The sequence below is a fragment of the Ahaetulla prasina genome, chromosome 5, assembly GCF_028640845.1.
Source record: "Ahaetulla prasina isolate Xishuangbanna chromosome 5, ASM2864084v1, whole genome shotgun sequence".
In the NCBI taxonomy this organism is placed as follows: Eukaryota; Metazoa; Chordata; class Lepidosauria; order Squamata; family Colubridae; genus Ahaetulla; species Ahaetulla prasina.
Window position 1 is genome coordinate 39472370 of NC_080543.1, and position 18155 is coordinate 39490524.

The window sequence follows — 18155 nt, forward strand, 5'->3', positions numbered from 1 at the left end:
CTGTTAGCTCATGAACAGCCATATGGATTGGAATTTTGAAAGTTTATGACTTTGGCAAAAGCATGTATATTGTCAGAAAAATTGGTACTTCTGTACTGGTACAGAACCATCTGTTCTTGATCCTGGCTTGCAGAGCCCACCTGTTGCCTTCACCTCTAACCCTGACATCATGCATTCATTAAATCCTAATGCTCTGTTGTCTCTTCTGTACACTACAGGGTGTCTGGCAATTCATCCATGAGGATTTTTTCCTTTAGGCAGGTCATGACACAGCTTGTGGGAGGCACTGGGTTAAAAGATTCCATGTTTTTATTTACTGTTTCTTACACCAATTGCTTGGCAACTTAAAAAAAATTATTAGTTCCTTTCTATTGGTGAAGTTGTCTTGGAGGACTTTTTCAATATGAATATCTTGTACTGTATTTATCATGCTATTTTCTGTAGTACTATTCCATGAAAATGTTTCGAAAGGTAGAAACATCAGTGTGTGTACATTTATCTTCCATATCCTCTGGTTTAGAAACGTCTATTAAATGTACTTATTAAATGAGATCTGTCGTGTCCCACTCCTCCGCTGACGGCTGGGTCCGGGAAATCCGAATCAGGCTTGCCTCTGCAGCTCTGCCCAAAGTCCTAGCAAAGTCCTCAGAGCAGGCAGGAGACCAGTAAGTGACTTCAGCAAGATAAGTTTGACTTTTGCCTGACTCAGAGACTGCCAGAAAGTAGCTCCTTTATATAGGCCATGGGGTGTGGCTCCATGACTCAGCACTCATTAAGGCCTGCCCCTCCCTTCCCTCTGTTGCCTCCGCCTCTCCAATCTTCTGATGCGAGGGTCACTCCAATCAGCTGTTCTTGGGAGTAAACCCTCCTCAGGCTCACCTGCTGTGGAGGAGGGGGAGGGGTCTAGCTGCTCCGTTTGCCTGGGCATGGAGTCAGGGCTGGGGCAGGGAGATGCTCCTTCTTCTGCAGTTTGTGGGGGCATGGAGCCAGGACTTGGGCCGGAAGGCATACATTCCTCAGTGTTGGGGAGCAGGTAAGAAGGCCCCGGCTGCTCTGAGGGCGGGCAAGACACAACAAGATCCAGGTTTAGGGCCATACATTTTTAGGGTTGGTTATAGGATTATTTTGTTTGGGAAATTGGAGGGAAGCATTATGTGACTAATTTAAGTATTCCACTCGAATGAAACGTGGGATATATCAATAGCAATAGCATTTATATACTGCTTCACAGTGCTTTACAGTTCTCTCTAAGCGTTTTACAGAGTCATCATATTGCCTGGGTCTTCATTTTTCCAACCTTGGAAGGATGGAAAGCTGAGTCAACCTTGAGCCAGTGAGAATCGAACTGCTGGCAGGTGGCAGAATTAGCCTGGAATATTGCATTCTAACCATTGTGTCACCATGGCTCAATATAAATTAATAAAAAAATATAAATAACAATCTGAATGGTACAAATCTTGTCCACTATTGTAGGGAGCCATGAAGACGATCTTGAAGAAACTATTAATGATGGTTACAATGTCATGCAAAATGTGCCTTGAAACTGTAAAAAAGGAAAAACATTTAAAAGAGATTCAAATTGGCTCCTCCCTGATTCCCTGGGGTATAAGGCTGCATGAAGGGAAAATGTAGCTAAACTTTTGCAAGATTTTGCACCATAGCCAGGCCCAATGAAGTATAGTTTTAGTAATCTTGTAGAGTCTGTTTCCTGATCTGGTGAACCTCAAAGAGCTGACAGCTATGATATTTCTGTTGTTGAATGAGTTCAGAAGGTGATGTAAAATAATTCCAGTGACAATAAGCATGCTAGGCAATTTTGCCTATTTGGAATAAATTTTTTTGATATATTTACTTCCAGCAGAATATCTTGTTAGCTGGAACTTGTTAGCACATGTACCAATCTTCACATTTTATTAGTATCTTAGTATCTCATTGTTATTTACTTTTCTTAGTTATTCCCAAGTCCATATTGCTATTAATTTTTTAGGAATGCAATAGGTGTTGCAAAGTTCAGTCTGATTTCCAAATATAAGCTTGAGATAATATAATAATTGGAGTAGTCATGATACCAAATAGCAACAAAGGTGCAGTCAATTTGTTTTTATACTGTAGCTGTTAAATAGAATAAGTCTTATGGATTATCTTCTCCAATACTGTGTTGTGTAATTGTAATAGTAATGAAATCCCTGATTCAAATTATACTATACAACTTGCCATATTGTCTGATGAATAAATTTATATAGAACTCCAGACTGATATTTATGATGCAAAGTTCTATAGCACTATACTAATTAATACCTTTCATACTTCCTTAATTTTTGTTTATCTTTGTGACTTATTAAAGCTTCGTGGGGATCTTACTAATATATAAAAGGAATCTGAATGAACAAAACCATTGAAGTCATTTATTTCATATACAAACTCATCAAAAATGCAGTATGCTAGTAAAAAATGTATACCATTCAGCTTCAGGTAATTCAGTACAATGGATAAGTAGTTGAAAGCCAGTTGAGTGATTATTTAATCAGACCTGAATAGGGCTCAACACAACCCTGTATAAATCTAATAAACCTTCATCACTGTGAAATTATCACCATGTACATTCAAGAGGTACAGTATGCCTTAGTCAAAAGAAATTTCTGAAGATATCAGTTAAAAAGCCGCTGATGCTGCTTGGTCTAGGAAAGGTTGCAAAAACAGCAAAGCTCTGTCAATAAACATAGAATCTTGAAAAGGGAAAGATCTAGGACAGGGTGTCAAACTCGTGGCATCACAGCGGCATCACGTGATGTATCGTGACTTCACCCTTAGTCAAACCGGGCATTGGCGTGGCCAGCACATAACACATCTGGACTGCAGCCCATGAGTTTGACAGCCCTGATCTAAGACAATGGCAAATCTTCCAAAAATTAGTAGAGCATTGCTGTTTCAACAATTCGAAAAGAGAAAACCATACAGGTACATTCTGGTGTGTACATCCTTGGCATCAGAACCAAACTGACAATTTTCCATGTTTCTCTTCTTGAATTTCCAAGTCATTTCCTGTCCCAAGAAAGAGATCAAAAAGACAGGTCTGTGGAAGCAAATACTTATTTTCTCACTTTGACTATAAATTGCATCTTCCAGATATCTATGCAAGAAAAGATGATTTACATAGACCTGAAGAATTCCCTTTTTTTCCTATGGTTAGGCAAAGCAATAGGTGAGATGACGCAGAGAAATTCAGCTGAGTCTAATCCTTAATTTTTTCACAGAATCTTGCTAAGCTACTGTAAAGCTACAATTTTCTAAGCTAGTTATATCCTAAGAGATTCTAGGATGTGGTTACCATAAACCTCATACAGCCATCCTTAGGACTGCATAGTCTCTTGATCCTGGTCTCTTCCTGGGAAACCCCTGAGTTGAAAAAAATCCACCCACAATGCTTCTGAAGGCAATTTCCATCACAAATTTCCATCCAGGCCATGGAAATTCATCTGTTTCATAAAGATCATTCTAGAGCTGTCATGAGAAGTCAAGGCTAGGCTCAGATAGATAAATGGTGTTTATATACTGAATAACAAGAAAAGATCAGATGAGTAGGAGAAGCTACCCATGTAGATTAGTATTTATATGAAGGTTAAAATCTTAAACTCATTTGTTCCATTCCTTCATTCTAATGGCCTGCTTGTCACTCTTTTCTCAGGCTGGTGCTATCTGCACAACTTTTATATAACTGTCTTGTTCTGTTCTGGGCTATTCACTTTCCACCTTGCTGATTGCAGCTTCCCCTGTGACAAGGTTTGATATAAGGGTTTGATGGAAGAGTGATAAGGATTCCAATAACTATAACCTATGTAAATCCACAGCTGTAGATTCCATGGTATCTGAAAAAAGACAAACCCCTATGCCATTACACCAGTAATAAAGGGAGAAGAATCCAAAGTCATTGGTGTAATGTACACAGATACATTTTGCTTCTAAAAGAAAAAATTCACCTGCTGTCACATTCTTGTCACATTCCTACTTTCATCTTAATAAGCTTGCTAATGACAACTCTGAGATTCTTCCTTGAAAAAAGATTTACTTTTGGTTCATGCAGCTGCCAGCAGCCTAACGTTTTCCTTTCAACATGTTCTTTTCACTTTGTGCTTTGTTTATTTTTGCCACTAACAGCTTCAGTTTTGTGCTATGTATTCTATAGAATTGCTCTTGAAGGAATATATTTGTAAACAACAATAGAAAATATCTTCTTGCTGCCTCCCGCCAAATAGGACCACCTCTTTGCAAGATAAACCCTTGCAGCAAGTTTTCTTCTTCCTCATTTCTTTAGATCTTATGTATAGAAAAGAAACATCTGTTTCTTTGTCTGGGTTTGGAGTGAGTAGTGTGCCTGATTAGAACTTGGAGGGCAAACTGAGAGAATATCAGGCATCTAAATTGCTATGAGAAATTAAGGAAACATTCCAGAAGGAAGCAATAGCAGAGGACTAATGCACTATCGCCATGAAAATTATATAGCTGTAACTATAGAATCATTATGAACCGAGTTTAATTTGAAGAATACTTTATTTATTTTACACGACTCTTGATGGCTTACATTGAAATATGCAACATTAAAAAGGCCCTTATAAAATTAAAAAAGGATATACTGTACGTATCAGAGGCTTACCTTTGAATTTTCATGTTTAGAATAATGTCACAAATGATAAAATAGAGTAGGCCTAGCAATTAAAAAGATTTTACGTGCTTTTAAAATTGTGTCCAAAGCTCTTTTAATATATCACTTATGACTGTATCACTGTAACCTTGTTGCTGGTATCCTTACGATTTATATTGATTGTTTCCTAATATGATTTGATTGCTTATTTGTATCCTATGACTATCATTAAATATTGTACCTTATGATACTTGATGAACGTATCTTTTCTTTTATGTACACTGAGAGCATATGTACCAAGACAAATTCCTTGTGTGTCCAATCACATTTGGCCAATAAAGAATTCTATTCTATTCTATTCTATTCTATTCTATTCTATTCTATTCTATTCTATTCTATTCTGTTCTGTTCTGTTCTGTTTCCGAATAACAACTCCCAATAGAAGAGAATATGTATATGTATGTGTGCATGTATGTCAGGTTTAAACTGTGGCCCTTGGTATTCTCTGAACTTGATTGTTTTCTTGCAGATCTTTGGTAACATCATCAGTGTAGAAAAAATGAACTTTGCTCACTGTTTATATTCAAGTGGCTTGCCCTATCAGTGTTGGTAGAAATATTCTTGGCAGTTCCTTGATTAGATTGTTGTTTACTGTTTATTTGTACCTTGATTTGGATATTGTTTCCTGCTTGATTGTTGGTCTAGGATAAATTTTGGTTTTAATCTGCTTATTTGGGTCTTCATTGCTTGCAAGAAGGTACCTTGGTCTTGGGTGTGAACAACTAATTCACATACTTACAAGGTTGAGAATTCTGATGACAATTATTATGCAATCATTGGCTATCCTTTCTTTATCAACATCTAAAATAGTTGCTCAGGATTTATTTGTTCATTTAAGGAACTTATATGGCCACTAATTTCATATATTTTATTTATTTATTTTATTTTGTCACAACAATATATATAAGCATCACACAAAAAGATTATATAGTATATAAACATATATATGAGGAAATATAAGGAGGTATAAGGAGGTATATATATATACATACACACATATACATATAAGAAGAAAAAAAGAAAAACAATAGGACAGGAACGTAGGCACGATTGTGCTCTTATGCACGCCCCTTATGGTCCTCTTAGGAATGTGATGAGGTCAATAGTAGAAAGTTTTTGGTTAAAGCTTTTGGGATTATGGGAAGAGACCACAGAGTCAGGTAAAGTGTTCCAAGCACTGATGATTCTGTTACAGAAGTCATATTTTCTGCAATCTAGATTAAAGCGGTTAACATTAAGTTTAAATCTATTGGTTGCTCTTGTATTATTGCAATTAAAGCTGAAGTAGTCTTTAACAGGAAGGACATTACAATAGATGATTCTATGAGTTAAACTTAGGTCTTGTCGAAGGCGATGGAGTTCTAAGTTTTCTAAGCCTAGGATTTCAAGTCTGGTGGGATAAGGTATTTTGTTGTTTTCAGAGGAGTGAAGAACTCTTCTTGTAAAATATTTCTGGACACGTTCAACTGTATTGATGTCAGAAATGTGGTGAGGGTTCCAGACAGGTGAGCTGTATTCTAGAATTGGTCTAGCAAATGTTTTATATGCTCTGGTTAGTATTTATTCTGCAGAAGAGATAAGACGATTGCTAATATAAGATAACAATAGTGAGAAATAGCTGTTTGGTTTAACTTCTTTATGCTCCAATGACTTTTGTGAGGCCTACATTGTGAGCAAAAAATGTTCTCAGGAAGTAGCACCAAATTTTGCTAGGGTTTCCCCTCCACCCTTTTGAATATGTATAAATTGCCTGTGACAATTTAGCATCTGATATGGTCATATGCTAAATATATTACCAGGTATTCTAGCAGAAAAAATATTCTGTCATTTTTACTTATTTAGGCTTGTCATTACTTTACCTCCTGGGAATCCATTTCCTCATTATGTTATTAGGTAAAAGTTTAGTGATTCCATTCATTTTAGTCATGACTATACAAAAGAATTTCTTGATAGACTGTCTCTTCCAAATGCTGACACATTCAATTATCTTTTCTCCATACTTCTATCAAATGTGTCTTTCTTTTACTAAAACAAATGTATGCCCTTAGTTAAAAAGCTATTTCTGTCTTCATATGTATAATATTACTTCCAATCAGTTGAATGCTGAGCTAACCACTCATACTTCTTTGCTCTTTAAATATAAACATACTAGAGGATGAATAAAGTTGTGGCATATGTATGCATAAATATTCCATTAAATGTAAAATATCAGTTATGAGTAACATAACAAACTTTAAATCAAAGCAAAGTGATGATCAACATCATATAACAACATCAAACAAAACTTAAAATTAGTTTCATTAGTTTTGTTCCGTATATTAAATTTAGCTTTCATTTTTATAGGTAAGCTGTCTTTGAATCTTCTTTCATCATGTATAAATTAAACAGTTGTACACAAAATGGCTGTTGATAAAATAGATGAGAGACTTAATTATGATCTTCTTTATTCCCTTTGTCCCTTATTCAGATAATTTTATAATTTTATTTAATTTCTATAATTTATCATATAGACTTTGAAATGATAAAAGGTCTTTGTCACTAATTTAGATTTGTTTAGTTTATTTCTACAGCTTTATGCCTATTCAAGTGATCAGATATAAAATTCAGCAGAAAAGCAAAAGAAAAAAGAAACAAAGAAAATAAATATCAACAAGTTACAGTAAAATACCACATAAAAGAACATTTGGATCCAGCATTATTTTATTTTATTTTAATTTATTTATTTTTGTCACACAGTAAATAAAAGCATAAGCATGAAATGATTGTACAATATATAAGCATATATATGAGTATGAGTATGTAATGACTATATTAATTGGATATAATGAAAGGAAACAATATGACAGGAACGGTAGGCATGTTTGTGCTCTTATGCACGCCACTTACAGATCTCTTAGGAATGTGGTGAGATCAATGGTAGATAGTTTTTGGTTGAAGCTTTGGGGATTATGAGAAGAGACCACAGAGTCAGGTAATGTGTTCCAAGCACTGATAACTCTGTTACAGAAGTCATATTTTCTGCAATCAAGATTGGAGCGGTTCACATTAAGCTTAAATCTATTGTGTGCTCGTGTATTGTTGCAACTGAAGCTGAAGTAGTCTTCGACAGGAAGGACATTGTAATAGATGATTCTATGAGTTAAACTCAGGTCATGTCGAAGGCGGCGTAGTTCTAAATTTTCTAAACACAGGATTTCAAGTCTGGTGGTATAAGGAATTTTGTTGTATTCAGAGGAGTGGAGAACTCTTGTAAAATATTTCTGGACATGTTCAAGTGTATTGATGTCAGAAATGTGGTATGGATTTCAAACAGTCGAGCTGTATTCAAGAATTGGTTTAGCAAATGTTTTATATGCTCTGGTTAGTAGTGTAGTGTTTTTGGAGAAGAAGCTGCGCAAGATTAGGTTTACAACTTTTAAGGCCTTTTTTGCGATGTAGTTGCAGTGGGCTTTGGCACTTAGATCATTTGATATGAAAACTCCAAGATCTTTAACAGGGTGGGGGACATCAGTAAAGTAATGTCCATCAAGCTTGTACTTAGTGTTTAGGTTTTCTTTTCCAATATATAAGACTGAGCATTTGCTGGTTAAGATTTGGAGTTGCCAAGTTTTAGAACATTCAGATAAAAAGTCAAGGTCTTTTTGGAGGATAGCTGTATTGTTGGTGGTATTAAATAGTTTGACATTGTCAGCAAAGAGAACACAATTACTTGTAATATAGTCACAGAGATCATTAATGTATAATATGAAGAGTGTTGGTCCAAGAACGCTGCCTTGGGGAACTCCACTTTTAACAGGAACAGGATTTGATAGAGCATTGCCAATTTTGACCACTTGTTGTCTGTTTGATAGAAAAGCTGTTATCCAATTGTGGAAGGGTCCTGAGATGCCGTAGGATTTTAGTTTTAGGAGAAGTTTATCATGTACCATTGAGTCAAAAGCTTTACAGAAGTCTATGTAGATTGCATCTATTGCTTTGCCCTGATCAAGATTTGTAGTCCATATGTTTTTGCAGTGAAGTAGTTGTAAATTACATGATAATTTTTTTCTGAAACCAAATTGCTTATTAGAGAAGCTTTGGTTGTTTCTAGATGGAGGGTAATGGATTGGTTGATGATAGATTCCATTACTTTACAGGTGACACAGCAAAGAGAGAGAGATCTGTAATTTTCAACTAGGCTGTACATAGTACAGTAAGTACGTAGATTCATTTATAATATGGCATTTTATCAGTAAATATAAATGCATATCAGAAAAACACTGATATGACAAAAAATATTTTAATCAAAATAAGATTGATGTGTGGTTTATTTGATCACAGAAATCGTACACTAGTCTTAGAAAATGGGTGATAGCTATGAGTTAATCAAAAGTTCTGGTAAAGAATTCCTGCATAAGGAGCTATGAGAATGGGATAAAATCCACTTTATTGTAAACTTTCAGAGGAGAGAGATATACAATGATATAATGTAACATTATGTCATGCCATCTCCATTGTTAAGTGTGTGTGTGTGTGTGTGTATGTGTGTGTGTAAATTTTTTAGTTAGTATATGTGAATTTTCCCCCCCCCAGTTAATGCATTACCAGGACCAGGAGGCACCACATCTTTGTGTTAGCTTTGGAAGCCATATTATGCCGGAAGCTGGAACGCTGACATTTTGATTTTATACTGACTAGATTCATCAGACATGGATAGCCAGATATGATTCTCAGGGGTGAAATGCTCCCGGTTCGCACCGGCTCCCCCGATTAGGTAGCGATGGCAGCTGCTGGTTCGGAGGACCGGTAGCAAAAATCCCTGGCCCCGCCCCCCCTGCCTCTGCTGAGCCGCACCATCAGCAGAGGGTTTTTTTTTTACTTTTTTTTTTTCGGTGGTTCTCCTCCTACCTCTCTGACCGGACACAGACGGTGTTGACAGGGGGGTAGAGATCGACTCCAAGGTGCCTCATGTGTGGGGTGCCGCACCTGTTCTGTTCAACATCTATATGAAGCCACTGGGTGAGATCATCAGTGGCTTTGGGGTGAGATACCAACTGTACGCTGATGATACTCAGCTGTACTTTTCCACCCCGGGCCACCCCAGTGAAGCTGTTGAAGTGCTGTCCCGGTGTTTGGAAGCCGTACGGGTCTGGATGGGGAGGAACAGGCTCAAACTTAATCCCTCCAAAACGGAGTGGCTGTGGATGCCGGCACCTCGGTACAGTCAGCTGCAGATGCGGCTGTCTATCGGGGGTGAGTCATTGGCCCTGATGGAGAAGGTACGCAACTTGGGCGTGCTCCTGGATGGTCGGTTGTCCTTTGAAGACCATTTGGCAACCGTCTCCAGGAGAGCTTTTTATCAGGTTCGCCTGATCTGCCAGTTGCGTCCCTTCCTGGACCGGGATGCCTTATGCACGGTCACTCATGCTCTCATAACTTCTCGCCTGGACTACTGCAATGCTCTCTACATGGGGCTCCCCTTGAAGAGCACCCGGAGACTTCAGCTAGTCCAGAATGCGGCTGCGTGGGTTATTGAGGGAGCGGTTCGGAGCTCCCACGTAACACCTATCCTGCGCAGACTGCACTGGCTACCTGTTGTTTTCCAGGTGTGCTTCAAGGTATTGGTTACCACCTTTAAAGCGCTCCATGGCTTAGGACCGGGTTACTTATGGGACCGTCTACTGCCGGCCTCTATCTCCCATCGTCCGGTGCGTTCCCACAGAGAGGGACTCCTCAGGGTGCTGTCAGCCAAACAGTGTCGACTGGCGGCCCCCAGGGGGAGGGCCTTCTCTGTGGGGGCTCCGACCCTGTGGAACGAACTTCCCCTCGGGCTTCGACAGCTACCTGACCTTAGGACCTTTCGCCGCGAACTTAAAACTTATTTATTTCGTATGGCTGGACTAGCTTGATTTTACTTTTAAATTTTAATTGAATTTTATGGGTTTTTAAATTTTTGTAATTTTATGGGGTGTATTGTTATTTTAAATTTTTGGGCAAATTTAAATCAGTTTTTTAAGGGTTGTTTTTAACTATTGTGTATGTTTGTATTTTATCTGCCTGTTCACCGCCCTGAGTCCTTCGGGAGAAGGGCGGTATACAAATTAAAATATTATTATTATTATTATTATTACTTTTAAAAGTTTTTCTTCAGCTGAAACATGCCTTAAAAAGTAAAAAAAAAAAACCTCTGATGATCACGGGGCTGAGCAGAGATCTCAGAACACTTTAAAAATTTTTTAAAAAAACCCCTCTTCAGCCGAAGGGGGAAAAAAAAAAAGAAAAAAACCCGAGGTTTTAAAAGCCTCCTCTGGTGATCCCAGAGGAGTTTCCTGATCCTCACAGGTTTTAAACTCACTTTTTAACAGCCCCCACTTATAAGAGCCCCCACCCAAGCCCAGCCAATTCCCCTTCCTCACTTACCTATAATTACTGCTCTTTCGGGCTGGCAACGGCATGTTTTCTTCAGCTACTGAAGGAAAAAAAAAGCTTGCTTTGACTTCCTGCTTTGCTGGCTGAGGAACTCTGGGATTTGAAGTCCACAATAAAATAAAATAAAATAATAAAATAAAATATTTGTGCAGCTTTCTGAGATTTGGTGTGTTTCTGTAGTGTTTCACTCTAACTACACAAACACACAAAATCTCAGAAAGCCGTATATGGCATTTTGTGAGTGTGTGTGTGTGTGAGTTGTGTATGTGTAAAGTGTGATAGTTGGTTTTTGAGCTTTTTGTGGCTGTGTGAAGTGGGAAGTGCAGCTGCTTTTACATTGTGTGTGAGTCAGTTGTGTTGTGTTGTGTTTGTAAAATGTGAAAGTTGGTTTTTGATACCTCTTATTGTTTTTTATACTTTGTTTATTATTTTTATTATTTATTGTTATTGGCCATGCCCACTCAGTCATCTGACCACCAAGCCACGCCCACCAATTAAGCCATGCCTACAGAACCGGTAGGGAAAATTTTTAGATTTCACCCCTGATGATTCTATGTGGTACAAATTTTCTACTGGGAATTCAACTCACATGTTTCTATATATCCAGGTATTGGCAGTTAGTTGTTTTCAGGAAGGGAACTATAGAAACTATTAGAACACTATATACATTATATTCTCTATTAAGATCTCAAACCAAGAGGTAGACAGATATGAATGACTATATGACATCTGAAAACACAATACCTAAACGTTGACTATATCTTACATAATATAGAATCTCAAAATTAGTTCAAAATTTTGGCAGTCACTTTTAATCATCTGAAATTCATTTATGCAGGAATACTTGAGGAATAGTTTGAAATTATTTAAGATATCTCTAGGAAATCAAATGTCTCTACTCAAACAATAATTTAAAAAAAAAGTTGAATGGAGAGACATTTAAACATTATTTTCTTTCAAGTAAAGGTAAAAGTAAAGGTTCCCCTCACATATATGTGCTAGTCATTCTTGACTCTAGGGAGTGGTGCTCATCTCTATTTCAAAGGCAAAAAGCCAGCGCTTTCCAAAGACATCTCCGTGGTCATGTTGCCGGCATGACTAAATGCCAAAGGCACACAGAGTGCTCTTACCTTCCCACCAAAGGTGGTCCCTATTTTTCTATTTGCATTTCTTACATGTTTCTGAACTGCCAGGTTGGCAGAAGTGGGACAAGTAATGGGAGCTCACCCCATTACGCAGCACTAGGGATTCGAACTGCTGAACTGCCGACCTTTTGATCAACAAGCTCAGTGTCTTAGCTACTGAATCACTACATCCCTTTCAGGTTCTTTCAAACAATCAGCCCAATTGATAAAATATTATTTATTTTGTATCAGGAGGCAATGTGATTGAAAATGCCACTGGGGAATGAAGTTTCATAAAAAAGCCTATTATTAATGAACCAATGTTTCCGCATAACAAGAAGCTATAATGTAGACAATTATAAGTCACACTCTGCTAGAGAAAGGTTAGGTAGAGAAAGGTTAGCTAGAGAAAGGGTACCTGAAGGTAGCTCCAGTACGGGTCTGAAAACTGGTCCTGGTAATTGACCCAGATTGGATCCTAAATCAACTTTGGCCTCTGAATTGCAAGATCATTAGTAGTTATAAAACTGAGTAAACATAGTATAAAGTTTGCAAATATTTGTCAACTGTGTCAATTTATGAAACCAATATGAATCACAATCTTGTATCACAGACATACTCAATAATGGGAGATTTATTAGGAAAAAAATATCATTGGCTGCTATAATCTGTATTTGTTATTTTTATGACGGTTAAAATTAAAAAAAAAACTTAAATAGTATATACTGAATAAATTAATCTCATAAATTTTAATTTGATAGATCCAATTATGGATTGAACTTGCTTGAAAATGTTTTAACGTTTTTTTCAATAAATCATGTTCACACTAGGAACATATGGATAGATTTGTTATGTAGGTTTTATGCTAAAAATTCTATAGTATGTTTTACGCAGTTCAACATGATACAACTCTATGCTAAATCAATATTAGTCAGAAGCATAAAGTGGCTTCTGAAATAAATTGCAAGATGCTGTCAGTCAAACTTGTTCCAGCATATTTTACAATAAAATTCTTTTTCTGACTTTAGACCTATTGCACAAGCAGCAAGTCAAAATTGTCTTTCCATGTATATTAAACAAAGCTTCCTGGTTATTTTCTCTTCCTTTAGCTGCACTTCACAGACTAATTTTTAAAAATTCAGGGACATATTGTGGTACTTGATAGCACTTAATCAAAGAATCAAATGTGTATGTTATTTATCCGCCTTTCTGAAAGTAAAACTAAAAATCAAGAGAGCGAATTTTGAATTAGATAAGACTGGCATTCTCTACTAAGGTTATTGTGAAAGCCACAGTCCATAATTGGATTAATCAAATTAAAATTTTTGAGATTAATTTATTCAGTATACACTTTTTTAATTTTATTTTTTTATAAATAGATAATTGTTATATCATTTTGCCTATTAGTTATGTGTCTTCCAACATATTGCTATTGCAAGTGGTATTTGAATAGTTCATTCTGTAATTGTTTAGACAATATGTTTTAATGTTTTCTGTAACTATTTAGAATATATTTTAAAGTTTTATTTGAGTAGCAGAGGACATATTATTTTACCAAATGTTGGAAACTGAACATTATGTACATTATAATCAAAAGTGCAATTCACTTGTGAATAAACTTACTGGGAATAATGGATACTACTGATTATGATTAAAGTTTAAGAATGTTTGAGGAATGCTTAATTATATTCCTTTAATTACAAAATTAAAAAAATAACTATCCTCCACATGTTGAAGCTTTCCAAATTTAAAAATGGAAATTTGCATTATAAATATATTTTAGGATTAATTGGCATGGTTCAGAATTACCAAAGCAATCACAAGTAAAGAACAAGTGTTTTGTGTTTCTTTTTCTTGCCTACTAAAACTTCAAGGTTAACAATTTCTTCGGACCCAGAAAATGGCAGGGTCCTAAAAAATGGTGCTCTGAAGGTGGGGCTTTTTTTCCCTCCATGCCAACAAGTGATTGTTTTTGTTACCAAAGCTGGTTCTTTGGCAGTGTGCTCCCCAGATTTGAACTGGAGTAACTAGGGATAACCTACACTAACCTTTGGAGAACCACAAACTTGACTGGTGGGGGGGAGGAGAAATTTTAATGGTTCCAATTCTCGGTAAGAGTGACTGGAGTGATTAGGGCTTCATTTATTTTTTTTTTGCAGCTGCTTGTATTTTTAAGTGTACGTTCTATTTTTAACATCACTTTTAAAAGTCTAATTTTTAATAGCCTGGCTGAATGCTGACTTGCTTTATGCCTCATTGCTTGCTTATGATCGTAAACTTTTATTGTTTTACTTTAGTGCTTTAAAATACTTCCTCTTTCATCCCAAGTAAGCGGAGGTATGAGGCTTCTTCTTCTTCTTCTTCTTCTTCTTCTTCTTCTTCTTCTTCTTCTTCTTCTTCTTCTTCTTCTTCTTCTTCTTCTTCTTCTTCTTCTTCTTCTTCTTCTTCTTCTTCTTCTTCTTCTTCTTTTTTGTAGTGAAAGTGACTCGATCTAATTTATGATAGATTGTTATTTTTAAGATTTTGCATTTTATCAGTTTTCCTAAAATAACTCTATTGCTTTGTTTTGTCTATTTTTTTCTTTTCCATCCACTCTGACTGATACTGATACTGATACATTCATACTGACCTTCAATTGTGTTGTAAATGTTGTACCTTGATGAACGTATCTTTTCTTTTATGTACACTGAGAGCATATGCACCAAGACAAATTCCTTGTGTGTCCAATCACACTTGGCCAATAAAAATTCTATTCTATTCTATTCTATTCTATTCTATTCTATTCTATTCTATTCTATTCTATTCTATTCTCTGTTATGAATTTTTTTTAGCTCAGCTTCATTTTGTCACCTTTGTTGTGGTATATCCATTTTCTTTGTCATCAAAAGGAAGTGTTTACCCTTTTCTGTGAAATTTAAATAAAGAAACAATAAATTAAGGACTTTGAATATATACTATATATATATATATTATAAAGCTCTCAAAAAAGAGATATAAAAGAGAGATGGGAGTCAGAGGGTTTTAATGTTACAGTCTTCTTGGAAACTTTTGAAAAAATATTTTTGCCAACTTACAAGTTTTAAATGAAAAAAATATGAGTAAAATGTTTATGGATTTGTAACAATTGCATTGTTGCATAATGTCATTGTGCTTCTGAAATGATAAGATTTCTCCTTGGTGATAACCTTTCAAGAAATCACCATTTTGTGATTTGTCTGATTATTAGTGACTACATACAGTTTTTTGTTTAGCTAATTTATTTTTATGCTTCTTTTCAGTGGGAAGAAATAAGTGGTGTTGATGAGAACTATACTCCAATCAGAACTTACCAGGTCTGCAACGTCATGGATCACAGTCAAAATAATTGGTTAAGGACAAATTGGATACCACGCAATTCAGCTCAGAAAATCTATGTGGAACTCAAATTTACTCTGAGGGATTGTAACAGTATCCCATTGGTTCTGGGCACCTGTAAGGAAACTTTTAATTTGTATTATATGGAATCTGATGATGACCATTCTGTCAAATTCAGAGAACACCAGTTTACAAAGATTGATACCATTGCTGCCGATGAGAGCTTCACTCAGATGGATCTTGGGGATCGGATTCTTAAGCTCAATACAGAAGTTCGTGAAGTGGGACCTGTGAGCAGGAAAGGATTTTATTTGGCTTTTCAAGATGTGGGTGCATGTGTGGCCTTAGTATCAGTACGAGTGTACTTCAAAAAATGCCCTTTTACTATAAAGAACCTGGCCATGTTTCCAGATACAGTACCTATGGATTCCCAGTCACTGGTGGAAGTGCAAGGCTCTTGTGTTAATCATTCCAAAGAGGAAGACCCACCCAAGATGTACTGCAGTACTGAAGGAGAATGGCTAGTACCCATAGGAAAGTGCTTATGTAATGCCGGCTATGAAGAAAGAGGCTACGCCTGCCAAGGTAATGGTAACATGACAACTTAATTTTTTTTTTAACAGGAACACTACCACTTCAGGCAGTAAGGGAAGCAATGGTCCGCAAATAGGCTGGGCCCTCATGAGCAAGTTCTTTCTCTGTAGTTCACTCAAACTATTATATACCTTTAAAAGGAGGGCATATTTGCTATGTTACAGAAATAGTATAATAGTATAGTATAGTTTTCTAAGTATTAGAAAACCATCGATGAAGAAAAGATAGATTGGGTGCCACAGTAAAAGCAGTTTGAAGCGGTCTATGCTTTGGGGCCTTTAATTTGAATCCTGAACTGGTCTAAAGGCACTAAATTTTTCTGTGTGAGTGTTACTTGCGTTCCTTGGTTTTAAAAGCAGATGAAAAGACAAGCATATTGTGAATTGCTATGCAAATTAGTTTATCCAGTTGCTGTAAGGCACAAGGCTAGAAACCAGTAGTTCAGAAGTTCTAGTGTCACCTAATGCAGGGGTCTCCAACGTTGACAACTTTAAGCCTGGTGGACTTCAACTCCCAGAATTCTCCAGCCAGCTTTGCTTGGCTACCAGGCTTAAAGTTGCCAACGTTGGAGACCCCAGAAATGCTCAAAGCCACTTGGTAACCTTTGGTCAGCCTCTCTTTCTCACAACTGTAGGAGTGAGGCAGCAGTAAATCACTTTTGAACAACTTCTCCAGAAACACTACACTATTAACCAGAGCATATAAAACATTTGCTAGATCAATTCTTGAATAAAGCTTGCCTGTCTGAAACCCATACCTCATTTTGGACATTAATACAATTGAACATGTCCAGAAATATTTTACAAGAAGAGTTCTCCACTCCTCTGATTACAACAAAATAACTTATGCCACCAGACTTGAAATCCTGGGTTTAGAAAATTTAGAACTCCACCGCCTTCGACATGACCCAAGCTTAACTCATAGAATCATCTGTTACAACGTCCTTCCTGTTGAAGACTACTTCAGCTTCAATCACAACAATACACGAGCACACAATAGATTTAAGCTTAATGTGAACCGCTCCAATCTTGATTACAGAAAATATGACTTCAGTAACAGAGTTGTTAATGCCTGGAATGCACTACCAGACTCTGTGGTCTCTTCCCAAACTACCCAAAGCTTTAACCAAAGACTATTTACTATTCACCTCACCCCATTCCTAAGAGGTCTGTAAGGGGCGTGCATAAGAGCACCAACGTGCCTACCGTTCCTGTCCTAATGTTCCCTTTGATTGTATACAATTTCATATAGTTACATACTTATGGTTATATATATGCTTATATATCGTATAGTTATTTCATGCTTAAGCTTATATATAATGTTGTGACAAATAAAATAAATAAAATAAAAAATAAATAAAAAAATAAATAAATAAAAACTGTGCCAAGAAAAGTGCAAGGACTTATCCAGTTAGTTGCCAGGAGTCAAAAACCTATTCAAAGGCATGCATTAATAAACAAACAAACAATATCCAATCTCAGAATAGAATTCTTGCCTCTGTTTCTGGACCACATTTTCTTCATATTTTTATTTAAGTACTTTTCTTCTAGAGTCAGACCTATTTGCCAGATTCTTTTTTTCTTTTTCTTTTTTAAAAGTCTTCATCTATTTCCTATTCAAGGCATTAAATCTAACTGCATTTCCCCTTTTCTTAATGATGGTCATGTCCAAAAAATATTTCATGGGGCTCTAATTCCCTGGGGTGCAAATACTTTTCTGCTAATGTACCATATTACAGATACTGAACAATGCAGTTTATTTAATATTGTGATTATGAGTTTTTTGTATTTGTTTTGTGTCTTCAAAAACATAGATGAATAAGGTTATTATTTTGTTAATCCTCAGTGAAGCATAATAAAATTTTTAGATAGAACCATTTAAAGCTTAACATTAATGTAAAAAGAATCAATTTATATTTGATATATAAATATGTAGTACCTTTATTTATATATATATATCAACTTATATTTTTGCAC

The 18155-nt window shown here is 36.3% G+C and overlaps 1 protein-coding gene across 3 annotated transcripts in view; it reads left to right on the plus strand.

The window, feature by feature from the left end:
- Positions 1–18155, plus strand: part of EPHA3 (EPH receptor A3) — a 251911-nt gene that overhangs the window by 82375 nt on the left and 151381 nt on the right. For all 3 annotated transcript variants that reach the window (XM_058185594.1, XM_058185593.1, XM_058185591.1), the window contains exon 3: positions 15510–16170. In XM_058185594.1, coding sequence (XP_058041577.1) covers positions 15510–16170 — 661 coding nt within the window. The remainder of the gene's footprint in view (positions 1–15509; positions 16171–18155) is intronic.